The following is a 24961-nucleotide window of genomic DNA, read 5'->3' as shown; positions in this document are numbered from 1 at the left end:
TTTATTAAGGAGGTAGTAACACTAGAAAGAGGTAAATTAGTGAAAAGAGATACCACATCAAAACTCACTAAAATGTAACCTTGTGGAAGTTTAAAGTTATTATTGAATTTTGCTTAGATTTTGAATTTCTGATCTTTTGTTTAAATTATTATCACTTTTGCTAATATAAACCATTTCCAAAAAAGTCCTTTTAAATTTATTACTTTCACTACATAAAATTTTAATGTTATCAAAATCCATAATATAGTCTTTATCGATTACATGCTCTGCCAAAGCACAAGATGGTTTTTTAATTCTGCAATCACTTTTGTGAGAAAACTCACCAACATATTCAGCCTCACACTGAGTACAACTAATGTTGTATACTAAATTCGTTTTTTCAAATTTGTCTATAGGATATTTAGTTTTAGAATATAAAGATGAAATAGTTTTGATGTTCTTTGTTGCTATTTTTATATTGTCAATAACCTTTAGTGTTTGTATTAATTTAGGTGTTAATGATGGTTAATTATCATTCACTACCTTTTATACCATGTAAACCATTATACCTTTGGCAGAGCATGTAATCGATAAAGATCATATTATGGATTTTGATAACATTAAAATTTTATGTAGTGAAAGTAATAATTTAAAAGGACTTTTTTGGAAATGGTTTGTATTAGCAAAAGTGATAATAATTTAAACAAAAGATCAGAAATTCAAAATCTAAGCAAAATTTATAATTATATTCTTTCTTTATGATTTATATATAAAACTTTTAAAATGTCATATTTAATTCTCCATATATCTGTTACATTTTTTCAGACATCTGTCAACGGTGAATAAATCTTCTTCTTTTTTGTTACTAAACAAAAAAGAATGTTTAAACGAAATTTTACTTTTGGCAATATAATTGTCAAAAATAAAAATTTTATGTATGCATTTATGACATTGAGGCTTATTTGTAATTGGTTGATATTTTAACTTATTTATAAATTCAATTAGTTTGTATTAAAAAAAATGTTTTTAAAATTATAAAAATTTTCAGAGAAACATTTGTTAGATTAAAACATTTTTATATTAATTATTTTGAAAATGTATTAGCAGTAATTTTTACTTACTAAACTAATTTTTATTTGGTAAGTTAACAAAAAATTGTTGTTTCTTTTTAGTTCAACCTTGTAAGATATTTTGTCTTTTTAGCTCTTGATAATAATTGTAAACACAGTTGAAAGCTCGAGATTAAAAAAAATAGTTAACCAATAGCTCTTTTATTGACTCCAACCCATCCAAAACAGTTATATATATATATATATATATATATATATATATATATATATATATATATATATATATATATATGTTAGTTTTGATATTTCCGCGGGAGCTGTATGTTATATCAATGGTATTCCGGGTTTGACTCCGCGTTAAATGTTGTTGGTTTTGATAAAAACCATTTTGACGACGTTTCGGCAAGATCTCACTTGCCATTTTCAAGTCTCTCTGGATGGTCTGCTTCTTGTCGATGTTCGAGTGGAAGTGCACTTCCACTCGAGTGCACTTCCACTCGAACATCGACAAGAAGCAGACCATCCAGAGAGACTTGAAAATGGCAAGTGAGATCTTGCCGAAACGTCGTCAAAATGGTTTTTATCAAAACCAACAACATTTAACGCGGAGTCAAACCCGGAATACCATTGATATAATATATATATATATATATATATATATATATATATATATATATATATATATATATACATATATATATATATATACATATATATATATATATACATATATATATATATACATATATATATATATATATATATATATATATATATCACTTAATTCGTCATCAAAGAGAAGTCTCATTGCTTGTGTACTCGGCATGTTGTTGCTATAATGACTAAATCAATGAAGAACATTTCATTTCTGTTTAAGCTACCACAAATATTACTGATGAGAGATAAAATCTTAGAATACGTGTAGAGCAATGCTGGATTTCGAATTGACTAGAAATGGACATATCTTCTATCACTTCAACGTCTTTTATCTACGTAAAGAGGACAAAATATAGTGTTTTTAAAAGGTAAATTGTAGATGTATTATGTGTCGGAATAAAACGTAATTACTAAAATTTTCCAATAGCTTTTAGTAATCATGGATTTGTAGTTCACCTAATCCGCCACCGAAGACTACTTCTGGCTTCACATCGGTGGCTTACGAGTGAAACACACCAAGTCAAAAATTTTTTTTAAAAACAGTTTGATAAAATTTTGACATTTAAAATTTAAATTCGTTGTTCTGTAATAACGAACGTTTTCGTAAAGTGGTTAATAATAATTACTTATTAGAAAAAGTAAATTATATATTATCAAACTACTAATTTTTGTTTAATTTTACATTTGAGTACGTTGACTTAATGTATTTTACATGTAGCATTTAAATAAATATCTTCTACTTCCTTACTTTTGTTATGAAATTATGACTAGCGTATATTTTTGATTTACTTACAGCCATACGATTATAGCAGGCTTCGTTCACATTGTAAATAATACAATAGTTGTTGCTTATATTAAGTAATTACAGTAGGTAACAAGTAAGTACAATAAGTAATTTGTTTGAATTTTTTCATGTCAATTTCCACAAAACAAGAAGATTAATACAAAAAACAGGTTTAGCAAAACAAAATGTGTATGCTTTTAATTTTTAATGTCTTCTTCTTCAAAGTTCTTTTCAGCTGGCTCTACTGTTTGGTCTCGAACAGAAGAAGAACTTGGCAGATTTTTGAACCAGGTAGTAAAGCTTTAACACATCTTACTTCTTTGCATCTGACGTTGGAAGCTGTTCAGAATATAATTGGGGAATAATCAAGTTCTCACTATTAGTCTCTTTGCCATTTCTGATAAAAGTACGATGTACAAAACTAGTGTTAAAATCATACTCATACTGTAGAATGTTAGGAAACTGTTTCCCGTATTTAAAATACTTTAACTTTAACCAGCTGACCATTTATTCTTTTTTATCATCTTTCTTATTAATAATAATTCTTAGAAAACGGAAGCCGCCCCTTCATAGAAATAAAGGCAAAGATAATGAAAGAGGATGAAGAATCTAGCGATGGTTACATACGAGTTTTACTGGATGCCAGAAAGAATTTGCCGATATTTGAAAGTAAATATTAATGCTATGTTTCAAAAAGTAAGTAAGTAAAATTGTTGAGCAAAGGAGGGTGAGTCAATTGAACTCGCCGTGCAGCTACCTCCTCGTGGTGAGTTCTGGGTTAAATTAATATACGAAACAATGTTAACTATTTACATAATATTTCGATGTAAAGAAACTTTCGTGCTCGAGTTGATTTAAGCATCTTCTTTTTCTTTAGGTACCGTCTCCTCTAAGGAGGTTGGTAATCATCACAGTTATATTCACTTTTGAGATTGCGGCCCTGAACAAGTCGACGGCACTGCAATTATACCGCTTTCTAAGATTGTTGAGCGAGGAGATGCGTCTTCTTCCAATACTTCGTTTTCCCGTATTTTCCCTGCATTATGGTTTGTAGCACATAACACATATTTATCCTCTCTGATAACGTAGTCGAGATATTGTAACTTTCTTATCTTAATCGTATTTATTATTTCTATTTCCTTTGTCAACTTTCTGAGGACCTCAACATTTGTTATTCGGTCTACCCAACTTATTTTTAATATTCTTCGGTAGGTCCACATTTCGAATGCTTCAAGTCGATCTCTCACCTCTTTCTTTAAGGTCCAGGCCTCCACCCCATACAGCAGCACCGAAAACACATATTAACGTAATATTCTTATTTTGAGTTGCAAACTAAGGTCTCTACAGCATAATACTTTTCTCATCTTATTAAATGTTGCTCTAGCTTGTCCAATTCTCATGTTTATTTCTTCTGTATACTCGTTATTTTCATTAATAATTGTACCAAGATATCTGTTTTTTTTTACTTTTTTTATTGGAACCCCTCTTATGTTTAAAATACCTTGTTGTTGTGTTTTGGAAATTGTCATAAATTTGGTTTTATTAGCATTAAGCGTTAGTCCGCTTTCCTCACTAGCATTTACTACATTATCTAAAAGTGTCTGTAGATCTTGTATATTCTCTGCAATTAGTATAGTATCATCGATATATCTGATATTGTTGATGGGTCTGCCGTTGACTTTTATTCCAATTGATTTAAGCATAGAGTTGCACAATTCACAGCACATAAATATTAAATATGCATTTTTTTATCCCTGTTTAACATTTTTAGTCCTGAGGGCCGGTTAAATTTTTTTGGAAAATGATGAACATTTTTTAACGAGATAATAGCATCGATAATAATATTTTAAACACTAACCCACCCCAAAAATAAATAAAAAAAATTAGCCTCAGGGGCATGGTCAAAAATAATTTATTTCGGCCTATATTTAGTACACAGTATTAGGATGACTATATACTTTTTTTACTAGACCGCCATATCTTTCCAAAAAAAAATCTTTTCGAACTTTTTCGACTCGGCCTACTATACAATATGATAAAATTAACAAGCATAATTTGCCGGACCGACTATTAAAATTTAAAGACAATGAAACAATTTATATTTGAATTATTTTATTTATTTTAATATTGTATAAACCAGTTTATTCAATTTATTTTTAATAAAAAATAAACCTGATAAAAAATACAATAGTTTAACCTAATATTTTATAAATATATTTCATCTCCTAAGGGAGTCATCTTAAGAGGAAGTCCCCCTTTCGACATCAACGGCATACTTTTAGGTTCAAACTCTATCTTGGATGGAGTTTCAGGACTTTTTTCTATTTTAAAGTTCATTAGCACGTACGATAATCCTATTGCTAAACTTAGCATCCCAAGGCGTCTACCTAAAAAATCCAAGTACGTGTTTAATCAGTAAATTATTTATTATTTTTTCTAGTAATAAATTAATCTTTAACGACTTTTTATTTCGTATTAAAAAAATACAATATTCTATTTTTTTAGTCGCATTTGTTCTCCTTGGGAAATGCCATCAGTGGAATTCGTAAACAAATCTGATTTTCTAATATACAAAAAATTAGCCTAAGGCTAATTCTGTCTAACAAGGTCCTAAAATATTAAACAGTAAAGTAAATAAATATTCATATAAATTGGTGACGATAAACGAAGCACGTTTTAACTAAGAAAATCGAAAAATGCAAAGTTTCTTCTTCTTGCAGTACCGTCTCCTATCGGAGGTTGGCTACCATCACAGCAATCTTCACTTTGTTGGCTGCAGCTCTGAACAACTGTATTGAACTGCACCCATACCACTCCCTTAAATTTCGGAACCAGGAAATCCTCCTACGTCCCACATTTCTCTTTCCCGAGATTTTTCCTTGGATTATGAGTCTAAGCAGAGAGTACTTTTCTCCTCTCATTATGTGGCCCAGATATTCCAGTTTTTTCGTTTGTATGGTTTTTATGACTTCGCATTTCTTCCCCATCTTCAGCAGAACATCTTAATTTGTTACTCTTTCTGTCCATGGTATTTTCCACATTCTCCTGTAACACCACATCTCGAATGCCTCAATGTTTTTGTTGTTTATCTTTTTCAGTGTCCAGGCTTCCATGCCGTATAGCAGAACGGAGAAAACATAGCACCTTAATATTCTCGTTCTTAAGTTTATATTTATGTCCCGGCTGCATAGGAACTTTTTCATTTTGACAAACGATTGTCTCGCTATCTCTATTCGCCTCTTGATTTCTCTTGTCTGGTCATTAGTATCAGTGAAGCAAACCCCTAAATATTTGTAGGACGTAACTCTTTCAACTGGCTGATTATTTATGGTTAAATTCACATTGGTGTATAGCTTCTTTGTTACAATCATGAATTTAGTCTTTTTGATGTTCAGTTTTAGACCATATTTTTTGGTATGGGTGTTTATGTTTTCCATCAAAAATTATAAATTTACTAGGTTATCTGTTACTACTAGTGTGTCATCAGCGTATCGTATATTGTTAATTAACTCTCCGTTAATGTTCATACCAATGTTTTGCTCTAGGAGCGCTTCCTGACATATTGTTTCGCTATATATATTGAATAATAGTGGAGAAAGCACGCAACCCTGACGCACACCTCGACGAATCTCAATTTCTTCGGTTAACTCATTATCAACTTCAATTTTTGCTGTTTGTCCCCAGTACAACCTGGATATGATGTTAATGTATGTAAGTTTATACTTCAGCAAAGGCTTTGTCATCGCTATGATGAATTGAAATGCTATATATATAATATTATATACATATATATATATATACACATATATATATATATACTTATATATATATATATATATATATATATATATAATATATATATATATATATATATATATATATATATATATATATATATATATATATTTATTTATATATATATAGAAAAATCAAAAGTAGTGTAATCTGCGAATAAAACTGTTTTAAATGGAGCCATGAAATTGGGCAAATCATTAAATAGACGGCCCAGAACCGATCCTTGTAGAACTTCATGCCTTATCTACTTAAATTCAGGTAGACAATTTCCGTAGATACTTGACTGCTTGGTATCTATCCTTTAGATACTATGAAATTAGTTCCAAAGGATTACCTCTTATACCGTAAAAATGCAGTTTTTTTAGCAAAATATCATGAGAAACACAGTCGAAGGCCTTTGAATGATCACACATCGGTATGACAGAGTGATTATGCTTCTCAATGCCATCAATTATGGCACTTATCACATCTAAAAGTGCATGTGTTGTGGAACGATCCTTTCTAAACCCATATTGTGAACTAGTAAAAAAGTTATTTGTTTCGAAGTACGAGATAAGACGCTTCTTTAGAATGTTTTCGATTATTTTACTGAATATCGAAACGATGGAAATTGGTCTATAATTGTCTACAAAGTCACGATTGCACATTTTAAAAATAGGAAAAATCTTGGAGTATTTAAAAGAAGTTGGGAATATTCAGATTGAAAAAATACTATTAGTGAGATGTGTTAAAGGTTAAGGAATTATTTCACTAGTGCTTTTGATAAAAGATGCGTTTAGCTCATTTGTATGCAAACAATTTGAATTTTTTAATGTTTATATAACTGCGGATACTTCTTGTTGATTGGTTGGAGACAGAAAAAATGAATTCGATGAAGATGGAAATTTTTGATTGTTCAAAATTGTGTCGTCTAGTGTATTTGGAAGGGATTTTATAATATTCTCAGCAATTTCAACAAAAAAGTTTTTAAAAGATTCACAAGATAGGTTGGTTGTTGAATTATGTAAACCATTTGTTTTATTTCGCTCATAGTTAATTACCTTCCAACACGTCTTGGATCTACTCTTTGAAGTTAATATCAATTGAACATATGCCAGCTTTTTTGTTCTTTTCAGCTCAGCATTGTAATGATTTTTTATATCTTTTATATTCGCTGTAATGTACTGGGTTTTTAGTAGAATCAGTATGTATTTTATATGTTTGCAAATGATTTCTTATATTTTTTAAGTTGTCATTGAACCAGTTTACCGGACATCTTCTGTCTTTGATAACCAGTTTTTTTAGTGGAATATATTGCGATACTGCAAGATTATAATTACCTATTAGAAACGTTGCTAGGTAATTTACATCAAGATTATCATTAAAAATGTTCCAGTTTAACACGGATAAAAAGTTCCGCATTTTTAAGAGATCCTTCTGCGTGCAAACACTTGACTTTTGCTGAATTGATGTTAAGCCTATTAGCTCCGTGCGTGACCATGGTAGGGGTACCTTGAAACGATGCCAGCGTGCGTAGCGGCGAAATATGACACAATTGGAGTCTTTATACGCATAAATTTTATCAAAAATGTGTGGAAATACATATTGCGTATTTAATTGTGCTAATAATAGCAAAAATAGCAAGTGTAGTTTTTATAGGTTTCCAAAGATTACATATAAATTAGAGAAAAGAAAAAGATGGATTCGTGCTATTAATATGAAAAAGTAAATATCACATAACATCATTTTTATGCAATTAAAATAGGAAATATTTAAATAATTTACCTTAAATGATATTTTATAAGGCTTCAAGCTAACTGCAGAGTGCCTGATGACTTTAGCTTTTATATCATAACTTTTACTATTACTGTTTTTAATTATATGCTCTTTCACGTGAAAAACTTGATTTGCCAGTACTAGATTTTTAACTTTTCTTTTCCGTTTGGGCTTAAAATGGGTGCCAGCACATTTATTAGCGACCCTAATTTGAGACATATTTTTATAAAACAAACTTATATATTACTACTAACCTTTTAATTATATCATATTAGTGTGTAATATTTAGTAATTTTTATTAGAACATTGGATTATAATGAAATATTTGTTGATATCAACAAAATAATAAATTTTGCTCATATAACCTGTTTGATTTATTATGGCTTTTTGGATTGAAGTTTGACAGCGACTGTGCGAGGTTGCCAATTTTTGTGATAGGTTTGTTTCAGTTTTTAAATATTTTAAATGATATTTATTTAAACAAATCAAAATATCTCTGGATGAAATTTATAAATTGTCAAAACAAGTTTAATTTATGTTTGGTTTTATTCCTGAAAAATGGAAGTGAATTCTATTGTTGACATAAATAATATAACACAAAAAAGCGATACTGAATTAATTCAATATTTACAAAATATTGGATTACTTAAAGAACAATTTAAATGTAAAGTTAGACAATGTCGACGTCCATGTGTAGTGAAACAGAAAAATGGGTATAAATTAAACCATGGTTTTTGGTGCGGCAAATGCAAAAAAATGTATTCCGTATGTACAGGTACATTTTTTGAAGGATTGAGAGTACCAGTCAGGACTCTATTTTATGTAATGTGGCTTTGGGCAAGTCAGGCGCCAGTTAAAAGTGCCGCAGAAATAATTAATTTGGAAAAACGATCTGTTATACAGATATATCGGTATTTGAGAGATGTGGTTTCTTGGAAACTTTTACAAGAGGAAGAACCATTTTTATTGGGTAAAATAACAATACAAAATATTAACATTTAGTTACTTTTCACATTCTTATTATTGCAGGTGGAGAAGGACACACAGTTCAAATTGATGAAAGTGTTGTAACAAAACGAAAATATAACCGTGGTAGAATAATTAAAGAACAATGGGTTTTAGGAATGTACGATATAGTTTTAAAAAGGGGGTACATAACATATATAGAAAGTAGGAAAGGAGAGGTATTAGTGGAGATTATTAAAAAACACGTCCGGGAAGGTAGTGAAATTTGGACAGACCAGTGGAAGGGATATTCCAACTTAAAAAATTTAGGGTATATTCACAAAACTGTGAATCACTCTAAATTTTTTAAAGATCCACTAACAGGGGTCTGTACAAATCAGGTAGAAGGGTATTGGTCTCGTCATAAACAATACCTAAGACGACTTGGAGTGATGAGCTCTCCATTTCTACCGGAATACATCGACCAATTTATGTGGGATGCATTATATGGACGCAATGCTCATGATAGGTTTAAGAACATAGTAAATTGCATTAGACAGAGATATAACTAATTTATATATATATATATATATATATATATATATATATATATATATATATATTAAAGTATAGTATGGTATGTTTTTTTAGATTAGGTTGAATTAGATTAGCGTAGGTTAGATTGATTTAGTTAGTTCTTTAGTTTTGTAAATTTTCCTTCATGAGCCGCTATATATCCTAGTGACTCCCATAGATCCTCGATTAGCCATGCTCCGTAGGAGCAGTATACCCACTAATATATTTTATGTTAATTAGTTTTTTTTATTTAGGTTGGGTTGGGTTAGTTTAGGTTGATATGAGTTAGGTTAGGTTTAGGTTGCGTTAAGTTAGCTTTGGTTTGGTTCCCTTCCTGGACCATGAGATGACCTATCTACGCCCGTAGGGCGTCGGTTTCTCTTTCTCCGTAGGAGAAAGACACCCACTAATATATTTTCTTTTTAAATAGTATTATTTAGGTTAAGTTAAATGTGGTGTGGTTGGGTTAGGTTAGGATGGGCACAAAAAATTAGATTTCTATCTAAGTAACGGTGGTAGGTTTTAGCCGGAATGCGGTTAATCCGGCACTACACAGACGCCCGTAGGGCGTCTGGGTGTCTTGTTCCGTGGCTGCTCTTCAAGCAACCAGAAAAAGATTTCCCCCATCGTCTGTCAGCTATACGTCCAATACGCATACCTTTTTAGGCTATTACTGGAATTTAGCAATGACACAAAAAAAAAAAAAAAAAAAAAAAAAACTATATATAATTTATATATATATATATATATATATATATATATATATATATATATATATATATAATTTATATATATATATATATATATATATATATATATATATATATATATATATATATATATATATATATATATATATATATATATATATATTTATCTTAAATTAGTTTTGGTTTCTATATTTTTATCTCGTATATTTTTATCTTAATAATATACACCGATTAATATATTTTACCTTAATTATTTTTATTTAGGTGAGGATAGGTTGAGTTCCCTTCCTGGGGTGTGAGATGACCTACCGACGTCCGTAGGACGTCGGTAGGTCATCTCACACCCCATGAAAGGAACTCGTATATTTTTATCTTAATAATATACACCGATTAATATATTTTACCTTAATTATTTTTATTTAGGTGAGGATAGGTTGAGTTCCCTTCCTGGGGTGTGAGATGACCTACCGACGTCCGTAGGACGTCGGTAGGTCATCTCACACCCCAGGAAGGGAACTCGTATATTTTTATCTTAATAATATACACCGATTAATATATTTTATCTTAATTATATTTATTTAGGTGAGGATAGGTTGAGTTCCCTTCCTGGGGTGTGAGATGACCTACCGACGTCCGTAGGACGTCGGTAGGTCATCTCACACCCCAGGAAGGGAACTCGTATATTTTTATCTTAATAATATACACCGATTAATATATTTTACCTTAATTATTTTTATTTAGGTGAGGATAGGTTGAGTTCCCTTCCTGGGGTGTGAGATGACCTACCGACGTCCGTAGGACGTCGGTAGGTCATCTCACACCCCAGGAAGGGAACTCGTATATTTTTATCTTAATAATATACACCGATTAATATATTTTATCTTAATTATATTTATTTAGGTGAGGATAGGTTGAGTTCCCTTCCTGGGGTGTGAGATGACCTACCGACGTCCGTAGGACGTCGGTAGGTCATCTCACACCCCAGGAAGGGAACTCGTATATTTTTATCTTAATAATATACACCGATTAATATATTTTATCTTAATTATATTTATTTAGGTGAGGATAGGTTGAGTTCCCTTCCTGGGGTGTGAGATGACCTACCGACGTCCGTAGGACGTCGGTAGGTCATCTCACACCCCAGGAAGGGAACTCGTATATTTTTATCTTAATAATATACACCGATTAATATATTTTATCTTAATTATATTTATTTAGGTGAGGATAGGTTGAGTTCCCTTCCTGGGGTGTGAGATGACCTACCGACGTCCGTAGGACGTCGGTAGGTCATCTCACACCCCAGGAAGGGAACTCGTATATTTTTATCTTAATAATATACACCGATTAATATATTTTATCTTAATTATATTTATTTAGGTGAGGATAGGTTGAGTTCCCTTCCTGGGGTGTGAGATGACCTACCGACGTCCGTAGGACGTCGGTAGGTCATCTCACACCCCAGGAAGGGAACTCGTATATTTTTATCTTAATAATATACACCGATTAATATATTTTATCTTAATTATATTTATTTAGGTGAGGATAGGTTGAGTTCCCTTCCTGGGGTGTGAGATGACCTACCGACGTCCGTAGGACGTCGGTAGGTCATCTCACACCCCAGGAAGGGAACTCGTATATTTTTATCTTAATAATACACACCGATTAATATATTTTATCTTAATTAGTTTCGTTTAGTTTAGGATAGATTGAGTTCCTTTTTGGGGCTATGAGATGATCTACCGACGTTTGTAGATCACCATCGGTCTGCTAAACATAACAAGACGTTCAATATATATTTTTTAACATTTTCCACGATTTTCCATATCGACCTTGCACAGGTAAACTATTAGTCTATTGCATATAGTTCCAATTGTTGTATATTTACCACTGAAGCTAGTATAAAAACGTAAAGTGTTCCTCATTTAAAAATGAATCGTTAATATATTACTTAATTGTTAATTTTTTTATAATAACACCGCACATTTAAGTTCTTTAGTAATAAGAAAAATTACAGGAACTACGCTCGGAGATCAAAAGATAAGTGTTGAAATTAGAAGAAAACGTAACGTACAGTGTATAAATAAATGAACACAAAATTGAAAAAAAACATGGAATAACAACATAAGCAGAATGGAGGAGACCAGTGTCATCAAAATAGCAAGAGATAAGTGGAATGACAGCCTTCCATAGAGGTATTAAACCGCCAATGAACATGCAGAATTGCTTATAAAGAGGAATAAGAAGAATTTCAGTTCTTTAAAATATAAGAAACTAATTTTTTTCTTTAAAAATTTTGTTTAATAATTTTAGTAATTTCTAAAATTTGTTAAATATAATACAGAATTTATTGATCATTTTTATTTTTCATTATTATCTAGTATTTATGTTCAATTGCTGCATTTAGATTATCATTATATTCTAAAATAGTATTTATATAAGTCGATGAGCAGAGTAATAAGTGTTTATGCACGTATATTACGTAAAAAGAAGTATTCCCTTCAAAAAATATATCATAAAATTTAACTTATAGAGAATATTTGTGATACTATACATTTTTATAGATTTGGAAACGTCGCAGTCAACTCTCAATATGGCCGCCCAAAAAGTGTGAAATTTTCAATTTTCAAAGTCATTTTTTATTTAAATAAATGGAAATTCCGCAAATTTTTTTTTTGTAAATAGCTTAAAATAATGTATATTTTCAAGATTTACAAAAATTTTTCACGGAATTGGGTGGCTGATAAATGTGCCGGAACCCTTAAAATGATATATTATGATGAATTTTGAGAAACCCAGTTTTTAATACTACATTTATTTTGTACATAAACTGAAAAAATATAGTTAAAAAGTTAATTATTAATAATTGTCAATTTCGCCTGTATTTAACAATGTCAAACATATGTCATTAATGTCATATGTTTAACCTAAAAATTGGTAGACTCCAAAACTGTCAGATGAAGGCGGTAGGTGTCGCGTCAGTCACGCACAGAGCGAATACTGATACTGGCCGCGATGATCAGAGAAACAAGGTTCAAGAGCATTTGCCCGAAAATGATCTTCTTCAACATTTGTCATAATATTGTCTATATAAGTGGCAGATGTATAAGTATTCTAATTTAGTCATGGATTGTTTGTGTTATTCCAAATGATGAGATTATATAAGTCAGCTCATTAGTATTTGCGGGTTTCGCAATAAAATTGATAATAAAATCTCCCAAAACTATTACTTTTAAATTTGGTCTCATAATGGAACCTAATAAATTTTCGAAATTTGTAAAAAAAGATTTAAAATCGTTACTATTACTCGATCTATACACTGCCAATACAACCGTGTTAATATTTTGTAGAACAATTCCATATAATTCAGATGTTTGCTCTATATTAAATTTATCACAACTAATAGCTTCGGAAAGTATTTTTAACATATATTACAGTACCACCGTTCTTTTTACTTTTCCTATAGAAACTGATAGCAAGTAAATACCCATCGATGTTTATGTATCGGAGATCTGCTTCACTCTGCCAGTGCTCTGAAAGGCAAACAACATCGAAGGTAAATTTCAACAAAAATAAATCTCTCATTTGAACTTTATTTGCTAAACATTGAACATTAACATGGAACATACTCACCAGGATTTCGCTATTCAAAATATGAATTAGTTTTTCAGGAAATTCTAAACTTCCTAAGTCTCGATCTAAATTGTTTCTATTTGTGCGGACTGCTGCATTGCCACTACAGTTTTGTAAAGTCCCGATATGTTTGATTACAAAGAAGATTTCTTCCCGTGTTTCTGCTGCAGGCACATCTGTAGCTGTAGTTAAAGTTATAAATTGTCTGCTGACTGCGTTCATTTCCGAAAATTTTTAATGCATTTGAATCTTCTTACGACAGATCCACTGGGCCATATAAATGGGTTGTATATATTGTCTAGACTTTATAAAGGGAAGGACACTTTATAAGATGATTGCTTATCAGTTCTACTCCATTCCTTACAATCAAAACATATTTCAAGCGCCGTTTCTTTTAAAAAATCCTTCAAATCATTTGAATTCATATCGGCACCGACACGTGACACGTACAGATGCCCCGTCGAGGGAGTGTATTAAAATTAGAAAAAACTTTGCTACCGAAAATCCGTTTTTTGTATTTATTTATTTTATTTTGTGTCGAGGAATTCTTTTCGGAATCTCCTACCGGTTTTGTATTTAAACCAATATTTTGTTCAGTAGGTTTTTGTTCAGGTTCACTTGCCGACACAATTTTTTGCTCGTTTATTTTATATTTATTTTTTCTAGAATTTGTATTAGTGGTTGATGTTTTAATAGAATCTTATATTTTACTGGTAGATGGCGGTACATGTTGCAAAATTGAATTAGTATTTTGTAGTTTTAACAATAATATTTAATCTTCTTGTTCTTGAGTTTTTTTTTTCAAGTTGATAAGAAAGTCTACTTACGATTTCAAGTTCTTTTTTAATAGCGTCATAATCTTTCCCAAGTCTTCCACAATCACAAGATAAATTTTCACTCGTGTCATGAAATTTGTCTTCTTTATCACTGTCTAAGTTCGTAGCTTTATCACTAAGTTTATTTACATAAATCCGTAAAATAGTTTCGAAACACAATTCAGATTTCTGCCTTAATCTGAGCCTTCTAAAAATTGCAAGGCAAAACAGACGTTGATAAAGATGTTAATGTTGCTTCTTAAAGACAGAAAATATTTTATTTTTCACATCGAGAAAGCCTATGAATAGCTGTTCTAATGAGCCCTATTAGGGCGAAATATGTATAAACAGATACATAGACACTTTGTACGTGAAATAAAATGTTCACTGTCTTTTTCTTTTTATTCAGATCTACTCTGTATGAGTACAAGAAACCAATTCGCTAAGGAAGTCTGCTTAGTTGAGGAGACATGTCGTGGAATGCAAATTTTAGATTCCCCATGTCTCTATTAACATCTTTATCAACGTCTGTTTTGTCTTGCAATTTTTAGAAGGATCAGATTAAGGCAGAAATCTGAATTGTGTTTCGAAACTATTTTACGGATTTATTATCAGATGTCGCTATTGCGTCCATATCGAAGCCATTTTAGTGTTGCTTCTTAAAGACAGAAAAGATTTATTTTTCACGTTAAGAAAGTCTATGAATATCTGTTCTGATGAGCCCTATTAGGGCGAAATAAGTATAAACAGATACATAGACAATTTGTACGTGAAATCAAATCTTGACTGTCTTTTTCTTTTTATTTACATAATTTATTAACTGAATGTTTGTTACTGTCACTGGTAACTTAAAATTAACTAAAATGTCCACAAGTGTTCGTTCTTTTTCAATTTATTTAATTCCGTCGTTATGATGACTGTTAAACTACTTTTGCCATTATGAGAATATATATATATATATATATATATATATATATATATATATATATATATATATATATATATATATATATATGTATATATATATATATATATATATATATATATATATATATATATATATATATGTAAAAGATTAAATCTTTTAGCGAAACTGCTATCGCTTTATTGAATTAAATGGCCAAATATATGGCCTAGGAGGATAAATTCGTTAAACTTCCCATCCTCGAATCGGTATCATGAAAGTGTTATGATCATTTCGGCCTATCCCAGCCTCATCAGACACTTGGGCTGATACAAATTCAAACTCGGAAAGTCCAACGAATGTCTCCCAAAACTTCACTACAACAGTAGTTAGCTTACAAAGGCGCCACCTGCTTTGGCGGTCGTGAACGAAAACGATATGATAATATCGTTTTCTGTATCCTCTGTGCTATGCGAAATGTGTAAAAGATTAAATCTTTTAGCGAAAGCTGCTATCGCTTTATTGAATTAAATGGCCATTCGAAATGACCAAAAATCGAATGTCTCTGCTTGTCTCCCACAATGCCCTTATATATATATATATATATATATATATATATATATATATATATATATATATATATATATATATATATATATATATATATATATATATATATATATATATATATATATATATGTATATGTAACTACATAATAAAATACAAAAAAATACCTATACAAGCTCTGGGTCCTTCTCCAAAAGGAATATAAACTAGACCTTCTGATACTTTCTCTTCCGCAAATCTTTCTGGATCATACAACTCAGGATTAGGAAAATATTTTTCATCTCTATTAATCGCAAAAGATGGTATTAATACTGTCATTTTATCACATTCTAGTTTTAAATCACTACCTTCAAATTGGTAATCAGAGATAGGTACTCTGTCCAGAAAAGGTATGGGAGGATATTTTCTCATCGATTCTGAAAAATAGTATAGTACCTATATTATTTGTTACGTTACAATATGCTAAATTGAAAAAAGAAATGGAATAATCACATAAGTTGACAGACTAAAGACGGTCCGACCTGTCAAAATAGCACTAGACAAATTATCAAACAGTAGAGGAAGTAGCAACTTTTTTCTGTATACAGTGTGTCAATTTTAAAACTTACAACGGACTATATCTCACGAACAAAATCTGATATCGAAAAATGCTTTTCTGTTTCTAGGATAGTGGGGGGAAACTAAATGAAAAAGAACTCACCCCCAGCAACCCCCTAGGCACCCCCAAATATAGTTTAAATTGCAAGCCACGACTTGTGATACATCATTGAAAAGACTATAAAAAGTTGTATCCAGTGGTATAAATATTAATTATACAGGATGAAGCAATAATTGTAAAACTTTGGCTTAAATGGAAAATTTGATGATATTTTTGTTGATTCTGTTGATGACCCTGTTTAATTATTGTTTAATAATTATACAGGGTGTTAATAATTATACAGCCGGCTTACTATGACTTATGTATTTGTAATGCTATCTTCCTGACTATTATTTTTAATGATAAGTGCCTGTCGGTATTTTTTTTCGTAAAATAACAACTTAGTTTGTCGTTTTTGCAAAACACGTTAAAAACATCTGTTTTTTGGGTTCTGTCAGATTAAATCATTTTTGGTTTATTTGGGAATTTTAAATGTCATTAGTTTTTATCACTTGTACGATCCGTACTGTCATTCAGGTGTAGTTGTCACGATGGTTTACAGTATACCTGAACGCATGAAGATCATTTTCATATTTACCTCCCAGAACTAGTTTTATTTACTAACAGCTCAAATATTTCGTAAAAGGCATCCGGACAGAAATGTAAGTCACGTGTACGTCCGCGATTTAGTTAAAGACTTACGAGAGACTGGATCAGTACAAAGTAAAACAAAGGACAAAGTTTACTGAATGAAGCATCCCAATTTGAGGTCCTTGGAAATTTTGCAATACAGCCTACTGTATTGAATTTTGTGAACTCATGACTGAAAGAATTCGCGTTGAACCAAGAATGTTAAAAAGTATTTGTTTCACTGATAAATGTACTTTTATGCTGAATGGTAATGTAAATAAACAAAACTGTCGGTACTAGTGTGATGCTAACCCGCATAGGAATATTAGGCGATGCTATAATTGGTCCCTTATTCATACCAGGTAATTTAAGTGGCGACATTTTTCTCGATATGCTGGAAAACATCATCGAACCTTTAATTATGAATGAGTTAGAGAAACAAAAGGGACGATCAAGGCAACCTAGCTCTAGATGAAGATTTGCTGCACTTCTAACAAGATAAAACACTTCCTTACAAAATGGATTGTAAGGAGAAGTCCTATTGAGTGACTACCGAGGTCACCAGACTTACCGCCATCTACATTTTTCTATGAAGTTACCTTAAGTCAGTTATTTATAAAACTCAACCTGTGCCACTTGGGGAATTGCGAGAAAGAATAACGCAAGCATGTCGCGCTATTACTAGAACAATATTTGCCAAAGTTCGTGCAGCATTTGAAAATAAGCTGTATTATTGTCTACAAAACAACGGAATCCAAGTTTGAACATTTACTTAATTGACATTTTTAACAAATTTGTAGTTCAAACAAAAACCCCATTATATTTTCCATTTAAGCCAAAGTTTTACAATAATTGCTTTACGCTATATAATTATTATTTATACCATTTAATAGAATTTTTTATAGTCTTTTCAATAATGTATCACAAGTAGCGGTGTGTAATTTAAACTTTTTTGGTTGTGGTGGGTGGGGCCTAGGGGGTTGATGGGGGTGAATTCTCTTTCATATCATTTTCGTTCCCCCTTACTATCCTAGAAACGGTTTCAAGCATTTTTTGAATATCAGCTTTTGTTCGTGAGGTATAGCCCATTGTAAATTTTAAAATTGACACACTGTATAACTATAATGTAAAATATAACTTATTAAATATAAAAATAATTTTAGAATATACAGGGTCAGTCATAACAACGTAATGAACTAAAGTTAAATTGTTTTTAAATACAACAAACTGTATAGTATTTATAGTATAAGTGTATAACTTTTTAAATATATTATTTATAAATATGAAGAGTTTGTATAAGGTTTTAGTGTCTAAAGTGAATAATTTCCGAAATACTTACATTTTTTGTGTGAAAATGTTTTAGAAGGAACTTTGGCACCAACGATTATAGAAAAATCCATCGAATAAAACCGACCATTGGCCCTAGCTTTCGTAGATTTTCGCAAAGCATTCGATACGATAGAAATTAACAGCGTAATCATAGCGTTGATATATACAATAATGCAACCATGACCGTAAGACTACACACAAATACAAACTGTATAAATATCAATAGAAGAATCAGACAAGGAGACATAAAAAAGAATCTTTCTATCTCACAAACTTTTTACGGCAGTTCTGGAACATACTTTCAAATAACTGAAGTGGGAAGACAAAGGTATCAATTTCGACGGCGAAATGCTCTTACACCTACGATTTTCAGATGACATTGTTCTGATACCAGATGACATATAAGAGATTAAAACTAGGATGACTGAGTTAGATTCCACCTGTAACGAAGTTGGTTTGAACATAAATTTTGGAAAGACACAATTAATGACAAATCTGGTGCCAAGCGAGAATCCAGAAGTCGACTACAACGAAATAAGATTAGTTGACAAATATAAATACTTGTGTAGACATGACTCTGTCTGTTTTTCAATGTGCCTCCAATGGTGTTCGTGGTCTTACTACTGAACTGTCTCCTATTGGGAAACCGTCCTTTCCATCTCTACTACTCTATTTGTCATTCGGCTTATATCATCGTTCCATTCTACTCTTCTATTTCTTAACCAGTTCTTGATGTTCTCCACCTTGCATCTATGTCATATATCTGCACTTCTAGCTCTGTCCCATAGTGTCTTACCATCAGTTTTTATCTGCTGTTTCTAACACCCTTTTTGTCCTCTATGTGTCAGGTCCTGTTTCTGCCGCGTATGTCATTATTGGTCTGATGACTGTTTTGTAAATTCTGCCTTTCATTTCTTTTCCGACATTTTTAATTCTCCATATTGTTTCATTCAGACAGCCTGCGACTCTGTTGGCGCTATTTACTTGATCTTCCACTTCAGTTTCGAGCTTTCCGTAGATAGATAATCTGATGCCTGTATATTTAAACTCCATCACTTGTTCTATTATTTGACCTTCCAGCTCCAATTTACATCTTATTAAATTTGCTGTTGTAACCGTGCATTTTGTCTGTTTTGGGGAAATTAAATTTTCTGGTCGTTATATTAAATTGATGCAGCATACGTTGTATATCGTCTTCACTTTGAGAAAGTAGTATTGTGTCGTCTGCATAGCAGATTATTTTAAGTTGTTTTTCTCCCATTTGGTATCCTTTTTTAGTTCTTAATTTTTTTATTATTTCGGACTCAGAGAATCTCCCTGTCTTATCCTATTGCCAGCTTTAATAGGGTCGGTTAGTTCTTCTTCTACTTTTACTTTTATTGTGTTGTTTTGGTAGATATTTTTGACTATTTTAATTATTACTAAAGGTATCTCTCTTGCGTACAGTAAGTGGATAATGTCCTTTAATTTGACCCGGTCAAATGCCTTTTTAAGGTCCACGAAACATGGATATGCCAGTTTGTTGTATTCTAGTGATATGTCTTGGACTTGCCTTATTATAAATATAACGTCGGAGTATGATCTTACCGACTTATATAAGTACTTAGGTCATGAAATCCAAATTGCTAGGGACAATCAAATTGCTAAACTGCAAAGAAGAATCAGTTAAGCACGGGCCGCAATGAAGTTTTATCAGACATCTTTAAGAACAACATGCCAAATTATTTAAAAAAGAAGATGTTCGACCAATGTGTGGTTCCAGTCATGACTTACGGCGCCAAAACACTTTGTTTAACCCAGGTTATAGCCACCAAACTCAGAGTAGCCCAAGGACGAATGGAACGTTCTCTACTTGGACTGACTCTCAGAAAAATGAAGAAATTGGTGTACGCTTCAATGTAAAGACATTGGCTAGACCCTGGTCTACCTGGCCTTTCGGCATAATACCGTTAGCGGAACCGCTACCCCTACGAGTCCGACACCATTTGAGGGTGGCGTGATTACATAAAGTAACACGGGGCTCCACCCTCCCCGTAGTACCAGTCTTGCGGTCCGCACACCATCAGTTATCTGCCCCGGGGCGGAAAGGTGAACACAGATCGAGGCTTGACCTGGCACATTTGACAGGTCGCCGCTGAGGAGCACTGTTATCATCATTTCAGCTTGGCTATACGTTCGACGACATCACTGACACTTGTTTTTTCCTTAAGTCTTGATTCCTTAGTTTGTCTTTTTCTGTCACGCCGAGAGTTGATCTTTCCATGCCCCTTTGTGCCACTCACATTTTTAGTGCTGTTGTTTTTGTGAGCGTGAGAGTTTCTGCTCCGTATGTCATTAGCACTCTTCTACCACTCTTTAAATCTCTCAGGTGGGTACGTGCTGTAACCTTACGCCCTTAATGGGAGATAGGGTGTATCAGAAACACGGCACGTTGAACCTCGCCTGGTTCTGTGGAATGAGAGTCGAGAAGAAGAATGATAGGGTCACAGATGCTATAGAGGGTATAGCATGGCTGAAGTGGAACTGGGAGGCCATGTGACAAAATGAATGACGGGCACTGGACCCAAAAAATTACAGTTTGAAGACCAAGAGCTGACAGAAGAGGTAGACGTAGACCACCTATACGATAGACGGACGATGTAAAATGCTCAAAACCGACAGAACTGGAACAAATTATGCCAAGCCTATGTCCAACTTTGGATGCAGAAGGCTGTATGATGGTTATGATAATTGGAACTGGATGTGGCGTTGTAGTGGGGTAAGTTAAAAACGCAAAGAAAAAAATGTGTAAGTGAGGTACGAATTCGTTAGGATAGCTTACGAAAAATTAGTTTAGGTTTAGTTAAGTCAGGTTAGCTTAGACACGATTTTCTCTTCCAAGACTCGCTAGCTGCCACTAATAATAAAGTATTCCCATTGTCAATAATTAAAATCAAAACTTACCTTTAATACACATATCTAGATATTTGTTATCTTGCATTCCCTCATAGGTGATACCTCCGTACTTTTTTATATTCTCTTGGACTTCCTTCCTTAATCTATTTTGTATATATTCACTTACGGCTAGTTCATATAGAGTAAAAGAAAATAGTGTATTTAGGGTATCTTTACCAGCTATTAGAAATAATATTGCACCTGCGATGGACGTGTCCGTTTCTATAATAAATAAATTTATCAATTATATTATTATGTATAGTTATTATTAGATTTTTCGCTACATTCATAAACATTTATATTTTGGTACTATTTTTGGTACAGTTTACGATTTTTGTTGGGAATAAGCTACAATTTTATTTTAAAATAAGTTTATTTGACGTTTGGATTTCCACTTGGGAAATCGTTTTTAAAATCCAAACATTAATTAAGTGGAAATAGAAACCTCAAATAAAATTACTTGAAAGTAAAATTGTTGCTTATTCCCCAAAAAATGGCAAATAGTTTCTAAATTGTTAGAATAACGTAATTGAAGACACGGGTGCAGCTACATTTTATTTTTTTTTTTCAGGAGAAGCAAAAAACTGTTTTACTACGAATTCAATTAATTAATATGATTTATTGATAGGTATGGGTAAACTCTAGTATATTATATATAATATATTCACAAAACAGGCTTTTTTGAAAATTTTATTGTAATGTTTTTATGCCAAGTAATATCAAAAATAAAACTGAGCTGTCCCCTTTTTGCACTAGAGAACTAAAAAAAAATATCAAACAGAAATTGAAATGAGATTAATTAAAAAAATGTTAAAAGTAACAAATAAACATAAAAAATTAATCGTTTGTAAATCGTATTCTTCATGATAAGTTATTTTTTGTTTCTCCTTGCTATTTCAGCTTGTCGTAAAACCACAGACAATCAGAAAGCACATATTTTGTTGCAAGTTCCCCTCTACTTCTTTGAGTACAATGCCCAAATTAGGCGTGGGTACCTTGAGTAATAACTGTTATATCCAGTATCTGCTCCCCCTCATTAGGTGCCCCAGATATTCAAGTTTTTTCTTTTTAATCATCTTGGTCAAGTCACTTTCGCCTTGATCTAATATGTTTAAGACTTCTGTGTTTTAGATACGTTGAACCCATGATATTTTGAGCATTCTACGATAGGACAACATCTCTAAGGATTCTAATTTGTTCATCATATTAACCTTTATTATCTAGGTTTCACATCTATATAGTAATACAGGGTACATATAACATTTTAGGAACTTGATTCTTAGTTGTAAGTTCAGCTAAGAATTGCACAGTATAGATCTAAGTTTCATAAATGTTCCTATAGCAAATTCTATACGAATTTTAATTTCTTTATTCGGATTTAGTGTCTGGTTTACCCAACTTCCTAGGAATTTAAAATGGTTAACTTTTGTAATCGGCTCATTGTTAAAAATTGGTTGAATAGAGCCAACGTCTTGTTTACTAACCACAATTATTAACTTTGCCTTTAATGTTTTTATGCCAAGTCCGTTATTTGAGCCATATCTTCGATACTTTCAGCCACGATTGCTGCATCATCTGCATATTTAATGTTGTTAATAGTTTCTCCCCCAATTCGAACTCCACATTGTCCTTCCAAGGCTTCGTTAAATATTATTTCCGAGTAAACATTAAACAATGTTGGAGATATCACACAACATTATCTGACTCCTCTTTGAATGGAAATTTTGTCTGTCTCTTTGCCGTCTACCAGAATATAGGCTTCTTGATTCCAATATAAATGATGTCTCAGGTCTCTGTCATCTAGTCCAATCATTTTTAGATACTCAAACTGCCTATCATGTTGAACCCTACAAAAAGTTATTTAAAAATCCATAAAGCAGACGTAAATTAGTTTCTGTACTTCCCATGATCTTTGAAGTAATATTATCATTAAGAACAAAGCTTCCCTTGCTCTTAATCCTTCTCTGAAACCGAGTTGTTTGTTTCTTATTGTTTTTTTTTTACATTTCTGCTTAATTCTATTAAGAATTACCTTGAGAAGCAGTTTGAGAGATTGACTCATAAGACTAGTCCAAAATCTTTACATGATGATGTATTAGGTTCTTTTGGGCGTGGGATAAATGTAGACTCCAACCATATGTGACATTATTCCAGTTTCATATATATATATATATATATATATATATATATATATATATATATATATATATATGTACTTATAAATGTTTGTTAGTTCTGAGACATTGTCATCATCCAGAAATTTGACTCAGTCTAATGGAATTTGGTCAGCGCCTGGAGATTTCCCAATTTTACTTTGTTTGATGGCTTTCTCTACTTCCGCTTTTAAAATATTAGGATCAGTATTCGTATACTTTGCGGTGTTAAGTGGTGGGGTCGTATCCAGAAAGAGCTCCTTTATGTAATTAGTTCATTCTTCCTTTCGTTTAAATCGAGAATTTTACCTTTAGAGTTTCTAATGAAGTAAGGAGTTCCTACATTTCACGACATCTTTGTTCCATCCAGGCTTCTTTTGCTCGCTTACCTTCGTATCTTATTTGTCGATATATTTTTTTATGACATATAGTCTCGTCTTTATTTTTCCACTATTTTCTTTGTTGAATAAGGTCATCCAATAATATTATATCGGTTATCCAATCCTTTTTTTTTTATTGGTTATTTTTTTTTTATTTCAAAACCTCATTTGCTATGTTGACCATGGCGGAATTTTCTTAAGTAAGTTCCTTTCCGTAAGTTCCTTTACGTGGAAGTATTTTGGGCTCTTAACAGGTAATGGTCCAGAGTGGAGACATAATGACGAATGAAGTAAAGTTAACAAAACACCATGTTTCTGGAAAATAAACAAGTCTATAAGGAAAGAACTGAGCGAAATACTGAATCCCACGCCTTTCGTTGTGTACTCAATTAATCGATAAGTAGATAGGTATACCAAATTTTTGTTTTCTTTGGTTTGACACGCACTTTTAAAAATTCTTTCTGAAATTACTACAGAAGTTCGCGGCATGTATTTTTTACCAGCGCAACCCATGCGCTAGTAAAATATAAATTATTTATTCCTTGCAAAAACGAGACACCTCCGGAGCTGTCTCCCTTTTGTGCTGAATTCAATTAGGAGACATATAAGTATTCATTATATTTCCCTTACGAGTTTCCGTAGCTCCTCATTTTTCCACCAATCAATAGATAGCGCCTTTAAATTAACGTACATTGTTTAAAAAATCGACG

At 31.9% G+C, this 24961-nt stretch overlaps 1 protein-coding gene across 3 annotated transcripts in view; it reads right to left on the bottom strand.

The window, feature by feature from the left end:
• Window positions 1–4626: 4626 nt before the first annotated feature.
• The window catches only part of LOC140447888 (cytochrome P450 6j1-like), a 54367-nt gene continuing 34032 nt past the window's right edge, over window positions 4627–24961 (bottom strand). For all 3 annotated transcript variants that reach the window (XM_072540806.1, XM_072540804.1, XM_072540805.1), the window contains exons 3-5: window positions 21728–21940; window positions 16356–16604; window positions 4627–4877 (exon numbers count right to left, since the gene is read on the bottom strand). In XM_072540806.1, coding sequence (XP_072396907.1) covers window positions 4696–4877; window positions 16356–16604; window positions 21728–21940 — 644 coding nt within the window. In that variant the 3' untranslated portion in view covers window positions 4627–4695. The remainder of the gene's footprint in view (window positions 4878–16355; window positions 16605–21727; window positions 21941–24961) is intronic.

The sequence above is a fragment of the Diabrotica undecimpunctata genome, chromosome 8 (assembly GCF_040954645.1).
Source record: "Diabrotica undecimpunctata isolate CICGRU chromosome 8, icDiaUnde3, whole genome shotgun sequence".
Classification (NCBI taxonomy): domain Eukaryota; kingdom Metazoa; phylum Arthropoda; class Insecta; order Coleoptera; family Chrysomelidae; genus Diabrotica; species Diabrotica undecimpunctata.
This window is presented reverse-complemented; position numbering and strand designations above follow the sequence as displayed.